The 10,000-nt window shown below is 37.8% G+C and overlaps 1 protein-coding gene across 1 annotated transcript in view; it reads left to right on the top strand.

The window, feature by feature from the left end:
• LOC115165275 (FYVE, RhoGEF and PH domain-containing protein 1-like) overlaps nucleotides 1-10,000 on the top strand; it is a 44,596-nt gene that overhangs the window by 15,895 nt on the left and 18,701 nt on the right. The window contains exons 5-6 of the mRNA XM_029718313.1: nucleotides 5,420-5,478; nucleotides 6,358-6,504. Of these exons, the coding sequence (XP_029574173.1) occupies nucleotides 5,420-5,478; nucleotides 6,358-6,504 (206 nt within the window). The remainder of the gene's footprint in view (nucleotides 1-5,419; nucleotides 5,479-6,357; nucleotides 6,505-10,000) is intronic.

Here is a 10,000-nt window from a genome sequence, read left to right as displayed (position 1 = left end):
CATATGTCCTGCAGCGACGATGTATCCTAGGAAGGAGATGGTGGAACGATGGAATTCCCATTTCTCTGTTTTAACAAAAAGCTGGTTCAGCACACCAACATCAAAAACGAATCCCAACTGTAAAGTATGGTGGAGGGAGCATCATGGTTTGGGGGCTGCTTTGCTGCCTCAGGGCCTGGACAGCTTGCGATCATCGACGGAGAAATGAATTCCCAAGTTTATCAAGACATTTTGCAGGAGAATGTAAGGCTATCTGTCCGCCAACTGAAGCTCAACAGAAGTTGGGTGACGCAACAGGACAACGACCCAAAAACACAGAAGTAAATCAACAACAGAATCGCTTCAAAAGAAGGAAATACACCTTCTGGAGTGGCCCAGTCAGAGTCCTGACCTCATCCTGATTGAGATGCTGTGAGATGACCTCAAGAGAGCAGTTCACACCAGACATCCCAAGAATATTGCTGAACTGAAACAGTTTTGTAAAGAGGAATGGTCCACAATTCCTCCTGACCGTTGCGCAGGTCTTATCTGCAACTACAGAAAACATTTGGTTGAGGTTATTGCTGCCAAAGGAGGGTCAACCAGTTATTAAATCCAAGGGTTCACATACATTTCCCACCCTGCACTGTGAATGTTTACACGGTGTGTTCAATACAGACATGAAAACGTATAATTGTTTGACTCGATAGCCTTCCCTGTAGCTCAGTTGGTAGAGCATGTTGTTTGCAACGCCAGGATTGTGGGTTCGATTCCCACGGGGGGCCAGCACAGAAATAAACAAAAAATTTTTTTATGAAATGTATGCATTCACTACTGTAAGTCGCTCTGGATAAGAGTGTCTGCTAAATGACTAAAATGTAAATGTAAAAATGTAATCGCTGCCAAAGGTGCTTCAACAAAGTACTGAGGAAAGGGTCTGAATACTTATGTAAATGTGATATACCTGAATACTAATGTAAATGTGATATACCTGAATACTAATGTAAATGTGATATACCTGAATACTTATGTAAATGTGATATACCTGAATACTTATGTAAATGTGATATACCTGAATACTGATGTAAATGTGATATACCTGAATACTTATGTAAATGTGATATACCTGAATACTTATGTAAATGTGATATACCTGAATACTTATGTAAATGTGATATACCTGAATACTAATGTAAATGTGATATACCTGAATACTAATGTGAATGTGATATACCTGAATACTGATGTAAATGTGATATACCTGAATACTGATGTAAATGTGATATACCTGAATACTGATGTAAATGTGATATACCTGAATACTGATGTAAATGTGATATACCTGAATACTGATGTAAATGTGATATACCTGAATACTAATGTAAATGTGATATACCTGAATACTAATGTAAATGTGATATACCTGAATACTAATGTAAATGTGATATACCTGAATACTAATGTAAATGTGATATACCTGAATACTAATGTAAATGTGATATACCTGAATACTAATGTAAATGTGATATACCTGAATACTAATGTAAATGTGATATACCTGAATACTATGTATATACCTGAATACTTATGTAAATGTGATATACCTGAATACTAATGTAAATGTGATATACCTGAATACTAATGTAAATGTGATATACCTGAATACTAATGTAAATGTGATATACCTGAATACTCATGTAAATGTGATATACCTGAATACTAATGTAAATGTGATATACCTGAATACTAATGTAAATGTGATATACCTGAATACTAATGTAAATGTGATATACCTGAATACTAATGTAAATGTGATATACCTGAATACTAATGTAAATGTGATATACCTGAATACTAATGTAAATGTGATATACCTGAATACTCATGTAAATGTGATATACCTGAATACTCATGTAAATGTGATATACCTGAATACTCATGTAAATGTGATATACCTGAATACTCATGTAAATGTGATATACCTGAATACTAATGTAAATGTGATATACCTGAATACTAATGTAAATGTGATATACCTGAATACTTATGTAAATGTGATATACCTGAATACTTATGTAAATGTGATATACCTGAATACTCATGTAAATGTGATATACCTGAATACTCATGTAAATGTGATATACCTGAATACTAATGTAAATGTGATATACCTGAATACTAATGTAAATGTGATATACCTGAATACTCATGTAAATGTGATATACCTGAATACTCATGTAAATGTGATATACCTGAATACTCATGTAAATGTGATATACCTGAATACTCATGTAAATGTGATATACCTGAATACTAATGTAAATGTGATATACCTGAATACTAATGTAAATGTGATATACCTGAATACTAATGTAAATGTGATATACCTGAATACTAATGTAAATGTGATATACCTGAATACTCATGTAAATGTGATATACCTGAATACTCATGTAAATGTGATATACCTGAATACTAATGTAAATGTGATATACCTGAATACTAATGTAAATGTGATATACCTGAATACTTATGTAAATGTGATATACCTGAATACTAATGTAAATGTGATATACCTGAATACTAATGTAATGTGATATACCTGAATACTAATGTAAATGTGATATACCTGAATACTCATGTAAATGTGATATACCTGAATACTCATGTAAATGTGATATACCTGAATACTCATGTAAATGTGATATACCTGAATACTAATGTAAATGTGATATACCTGAATACTAATGTAAATGTGATATACCTGAATACTAATGTAAATGTGATATACCTGAATACTAATGTAAATGTGATATACCTGAATACTAATGTAAATGTGATATACCTGAATACTAATGTAAATGTGATATACCTGAATACTAATGTAAATGTGATATACCTGAATACTTATGTAAATGTGATATACCTGAATACTTATGTAAATGTGATATACCTGAATACTAATGTAAATGTGATATACCTGAATACTAATGTAAATGTGATATACCTGAATACTCATGTAAATGTGATATACCTGAATACTAATGTAAATGTGATATACCTGAATACTAATGTAAATGTGATATACCTGAATACTAATGTAAATGTGATATACCTGAATACTAATGTAAATGTGATATACCTGAATACTAATGTAAATGTGATATACCTGAATACTAATGTAAATGTTATATACCTGAATACTAATGCAAATGTGATATACCTGAATACTCATGTAAATGTGATATACCTGAATACTCATGTAAATGTGATATACCTGAATACTAATGTAAATGTGATATACCTGAATACTAATGTAAATGTGATATACCTGAATACTAATGTAAATGTGATATTTTGTAAATGTGATATTTTCGCATTTTATTTGTAATAAATTTGCAAACATTTAAAAAAAAACAATGTTTGCTTTGTTATTATGGGGTATTGTATGTAGATCAATGAGGGGGGAAAATGAAGGGGTTTCAAGGGGTTTCAATACTTTCCGAAGGCATTGTAATATATTGTATTATTACAAGTGTATGTAATGTATTGTATTATTATAAGTGTATATAACATAGTGTATGTAATGTATTGTATAGGCATTGTAATGTATTGTATTATTATAAGTGTATATAACATAGTGTATGTAATATATTGTATTATTACAAGTGTATGTAATGTTTTGTATTATTATAAGTGTATATAACATAGTGTATATAATGTATTGTATTATTATAAGTGTATATAACATAGTGTATGTAATGTATTGTAAAGGCATTGTAATGTATTGTATTATTACAAGTGTATGTAATATATTGTATTATTACAAGTGTATGTAATATATTGTATTATTATAAGTGTATATAACATAGTGTATGTAATGTATTGTATTATTATAAGTGTATATAACATAGTGTATGTAATGTATTGTATTATTATAAGTGTATATAACATAGTGTATGTAATGTATTGTATAGGCATTGTAATGTATTGTATTATTATAAGTGTATGTAACATAGTGTATATAATGTATTGTATTATTTTCAGTGTGTATAATGTATTGTGTAAAATGTATTGTATTACTATAAGTGTATATAATGTATTGTATTATTGGGAGTGTGTATAAATATTGTATATAATGTACTGTATTATTAGAAGGGTGTATAATTTATCGTATTATTATAAGTGTATTTAAGGTATTCAAATCACTTACTTACAAGCCCTTTACCAACAATGCTGTTCAAGAAATAGAGTTAAAAAAATATTTTCTAAATTAAATAAAATAGACAGATTAAAATAATTCTAATGAATCTAAAAGTAACACAATACATTTACATAACAATAACGAGGCAATATACAGGGGGTATCGGTACAGAGTCAATGTGGAGGCTATATACAGGGGGTACCGGTACAGAGTCAATGTGGAGGCTATATACAGGGGTACCGGTACAGAGTCAATGTGGAGGCTATATACAGGGGGTACCGGTACAGAGTCAATGTGGAGGCTATATACAGGGGGTACCGGTACAGAGTCAATGTGGAGGCTATATACAGGGGGTACCGGTACAGAGTCAATGTGGAGGCTATATACAGGGGGTACCGGTACAGAGTCAATGTGGAGGCTATATACAGGGGGTACCGGTACAGAGTCAATGTGGAGGCTATATACAGGGGGTACCGGTACAGAATCAATGTCTCCTGAGGGGGAAAAGGTCTTGTCGTACACTCTTCACAACTGTCTTGGTGTGTTTGGACCATGATAGTTTGTTGGTGATGTGGACACTAAGGAACTTGAAACTTCCGACCCGCTCCACTTCAGTCCTGTTGATGTTAATGGGGGCCTGTTCGGCCCTCCTTTTCCTGTAGTCCACGATCAGCTCCATTGTCTTGCTACACTGCCAGGTCTCTGACCTCGTCCCTATAGGCCGTCTCATCGTTGGTGGTGATCAGGCCTACTACCACTGTTGTGTCGTAAGCAAACTTTATGATGGTGTTAGAGTCGTGCTTGGCCACGCAGTCGTTGGTGAACAAAGAGTACATGAGGGGCCTCTTTACTGTTGATGTTGAGACTGGTGTTTTGTGGGTACTATTTAATGAAGCTACTAGTTGAGGTCTTGTGAGGCTTCTATTTCTCAAACTAGGCACTCTACTTGTCCTCTTGCTCAGTTGTGCACCGGGGCCTCCCATTCCTCTTTCTATTCTGGTTAGTGCCAGTTTGCGCTACTCTGTGAAGGGAGTAGTAACGCAACAACATGTGGAGAAAGTCAAGGGGTCTGAATACTTTCCGAAGGCTCTGTAATGTATTATGTGCTGTCAGTTGTAACACATGCAAGAGAATGCATGAAAATTACATCAGAAGAGCAAGTCAGTATATGAATCAGTTACACTGTGAAATGGTTTAGTTGCTGGAAGTAATAAAATCTCTGTTGTGTCTTTTCAGAATCTCTGGAGTTGATCGCCACAGCTGCAGAGCACTCCAACACAGCCATCAGAAAGATGGTGAGTCCTTTTAACAGCTGCAGAGCACTCCAACACAGCCATCAGAAAGATGGTGAGTCCTTTAACAGCTGCAGAGCACTGAAACACAGCCATCAGAAAGATGGTGAGTCCTTTAACAGCCGCAGAGCACTCTAACACAGCCATCAGAAAGATGGTGAGTCCTTTATCAGCTGCAGAGCACTGAAACACAGCCATCAGAAAGATGGTGAGTCCTTTATCAGCTGCAGAGCACTCCAACACAGCCATCAGAAAGATGGTGAGTCCTTTATCAGCTGCAGAGCACTGAAACACAGCCATCAGAAAGATGGTGAGTCCTTTAACAGCTGCAGAGCACTCCAACACAGCCATCAGAAAGATGGTGAGTCCTTTAACAGCTGCAGAGCACTCCAACACAGCCATCAGAAAGATGGTGAGTCCTTTAACAGCTGCAGAGCACTCCAACACAGCCATCAGAAAGATGGTGAGTCCTTTTAACAGCTGCAGTGCACTGAAACACAGCCATCAGAAAGATGGTGAGTCCTTTAACAGCTGCAGAGCACTGAAACACAGCCATCAGAAAGATGGTGAGTCCTTTAACAGATCACACACAACCGAACGTAAACACATCGCAGGGCCAAACCACATCAACATTACTCCAACCTCCACCACCCCACCCGTTCGTTCACACCAGATAAACCCCCCCCCCCCCCCCCCCCCCAGCAGAGACGCTGTCATTTAACATGAGGTTGTTTTTCATCTTATAGCACCTTCTGGTTCAGTAGGACTGACTCGACTCATTCCTTTAGCTCCTAGTGGAGAAGAAGGCCTCGACAATGGTCCTTCATTCAGTCCCTCAATGTACTTACTGTGTGTTCAACCACTGTCTCTGAACGATTACAGGAGCGTATGCATAAGCTGCTGAAGGTGTATGAGCTGCTGGGAGGAGAGGAGGACATCGTTAACCCTACTAACGAACTCATCAAGGAGGGACACATCCTCAAGCTGTCGGCCAAGAACGGCACTTCACAGGACAGATACCTCATACTGGTGAGTGACACGCGCACACACGCGCACGCACGCACGCACACACACACACACACCTCACAGGACAGATACCTCATCCTGGTGAGTGACACACGCACGCACGCACGCACACACACACACACACACACACACACACCTCACAGGACAGATACCTCATCCTGGTGAGTGACACACGCACGCACGCACGCACGCACGCACACACACACACACACACACACACACACACACACACACACACACCTCACAGGACAGATACCTCATCCTGGTGAGTGACGCGCACACACACACACGCACGCACGCACGCACGCACACACACACACACACACACACACACACACACACACACACACCTCACAGGACAGACACCTCATACTGGTGAGTGACACACACACAAACACACACACACACACACACAAATACACACACACACACACACACACACACACACACACACACACACACACCTGACAGGACAGATACCTCATCCTGGTGAGTGAGTCATTGTAAAGATGATGTGTTTGTTAAAGATTGTGTTGTCTTTCCAAAAGGATGCTGCTACTGTGAATCTGCTTGGAATCCACTGTTCCACTATGGAGTCCACTGGGTAAAATGTTGTTGTTTATAGTGTATCAACATCTCTCTCTCTACTCTGTCTCTCTCACACCAATCTTCCTCACCAACACCCCGCCAGGCTGTTCCCAACGTCATGCGCTTCAACACTTCAACGTGAAAATTGGAACGGAAATTGCGCCACACTCAACTCACGCAGCTGAACAATTTGTTTGTTTGTTAAACTTTGTCTGTAAACACGCTGGATGATTCAGAATCCATTGAAGAGCTTGAACGATTCATTGACGAGAGATACTTACGAACTCTTAGAAACATGTCGCTAGCTTCGGAGGACTCAAGCATTGTTAAGGACAACCAACCCAATCAACAAAACAAACCAAAATCAGGTTGGACAATTGGTATCAACGATGGAACCAAACCATCCCCTAGTAAGAGGGCGCGTGTGGCGAGTGGGGAGAGGTTTACAGATATGGATGTTGACTTGTTGAAATCCATCAATGAAAGGCTTGCCAAACTTGATATCTTGGATATATTACGAGAGGATATCAATGCATTATGTGCCGGTCTAGAATTCAGCCAACGTCAGATTGATGATCTAAGGAAAGAGAACACGGAGCTGTAGACTCTATTCATAGCAAGGTGGAGGTGGTACAAAGGGAGAACAAACAACTTAAAGAAACCTTGCTTGATGTACAGTGTCGATCAATGCGGGACAATCTCATATTTTCAGGGATACCGGAGAATGACAACAGCAGAGGCTGTGAGGACACAGTCCGAGATTTTATGTCAACTCAACTAAAACTGCCCACTGATGTTGTGCGTGATGTAACTTTCTCCAGAGTCCATAGAATAGGTAAGACCTCTGGAAATAGGCCATTATTGCATGTTTTGACAAAATTAAGCAAAAGGAAATGACGAAGAACATGGGCAGAGAACTCAGAAACACTGATTTTGGAATGAATGATCACTTCCCCACCGAGATCAATGAAAGGAGAAAAAAACTATATCCCATCATGAAGGAAAAACGTTGCCTGAATCAACGAGTCTCCATGGTGATGGATAAACTTTATATCAACGGGCAATTGTATCGGGACTCTAGAGTAACTTCCTGGCTATTTTAATTTAATGTTCAAATTTGAGTTTGTATGTTGTAGTGTATCATGACAACTTCAACTATAACGAATACATTCTCTATTGATCTTCACTTGACAAGGAAAGGGTTGCATATAGCTCAGGTTAATGTATGTAGCCTTCCTAACAAAATACATGAGGTTTTTAACTTGGTCAAGATAAATAATATTCATATTTTGGCCTTGACCGAAACGCATTTAGATGCATCTGTAAATGATGGGCAAATTAACATTCATGGATATAGTCTACTGAGAAGCGACAGGAATAGGAAGGGTGGGGGTGTAGCACTGTATATTCAGAATCAGATACCTTTTAAGAGGAGGGATGACCTTAATGTATGTCAAGTAGAGGCACTATGGGCTCAAGTACATCTGCCTCACCAGGCAGCCATATTGGTAGGATGTGTGTACAGACCTCCTAGCTCTAAGGTGTCCTATTTGGATGACTTATACACTGGGTTTGACAAGGCCACAGATAGCAACAGAGATGTATTTATCTTGGGTGATTTTAATATAAATTGGAAGGATCACAATAATTTGAATAGAACAAAATTGATGAGATATGCTATGAACTGTGGTTTGAAACAAATGGTTAATGATACTACTAGATCATCAATTAAGTTGGGTCATCGTTCAGACACATGCATTGATCTGATTTTCTGTAATATACCATCGCAATGCTTAAAAGCCAGATCAATGCCAGTGGGCTGGACAGACCATAATATTGTGACCGTAACCATGAACACCAAGGTTCCAAAGAAACCCCCTAGGATTGTGGTCAAGAGAAATTTTAAAACATTTAATTATGAGCTATTTCTAAATGATTTGGCTGCTGTACCCTGGGAGCTGATTTATCTAGAGGATGATTTAAATCACGCTACAGAATGTTTTATTGATTTGCTCACTGAGGTTATGGACCATCATGCCCCTATAAGAAAGAGTACAGTTGGTGCACGTCCATCTCCATGGATTGATGATGAACTGGGTGAGGCTTTTTCTCAAAGAAATATGTCAAAAGTCTTAGCAGCCAAGTCAAAACTAGAAATTGATGAACAGAATTATAGAACATTTCGTAATTATGCAGTTAAATTGAATCGAAGGAAAAAAAAGTTATTTTTCAACAATGCTTTTATTGATTGTAAAAATGATTGTAAAAAGGTATGGAACACAGTTAAGGGTTTACTTGGTACATCTATCTCATCATGCCCTTCTAGTGTGGAGGTTGACGGGAGAATAATAACAAAACCAGTTGATATTGCCAATCATTTTGCAGATTTTTTCACAAAGAAAATTAATTTACGGAGCAACAATGTAAACATACATTCTTCCAAACAAGCTATTGTCCAATGGATTGATGATCATATTATGAGCAACAAGATCTGCTCTTTTAGTCTGCAAACGGTGTCAGTGGAGGAGGTGTTAAACCTTTTGAAGTCATTACCTGATGGGAAATCTACAGGTTATGGACAATTTTTTGCTTCGCTGTGCTGCTCCCCAGATTGCAGTTCCACTGAGATACATATTTAATTGGTCACTGGAAAAGGGGATGTTTGCAAATGTATGGAAGCATGCTAAACTTTGTCCTATTCCAAAAGACTGCAAAGAACCCGCTACTCCTGCCAATAGTGGACCAATTAGTCTACTCCCTACACTCAGTAAGATATTGGAGGGTATTGTGAGTAGACAAATATGGGAGTACATGGAAAATAATGATCTGATTACAGCCAATCAGCATGCTTATCGCAAAAATCATTCCACTACCACTGCATTGGTTGACATGACTGACCAGTGGCTCAATG

Source organism: Salmo trutta, chromosome 28 (genome assembly GCF_901001165.1).
Source record: "Salmo trutta chromosome 28, fSalTru1.1, whole genome shotgun sequence".
NCBI classification, from domain to species: domain Eukaryota; kingdom Metazoa; phylum Chordata; class Actinopteri; order Salmoniformes; family Salmonidae; genus Salmo; species Salmo trutta.
Note: the sequence above shows the minus strand (reverse complement) of the source record. Positions and strands in the feature narration are given on the sequence as shown.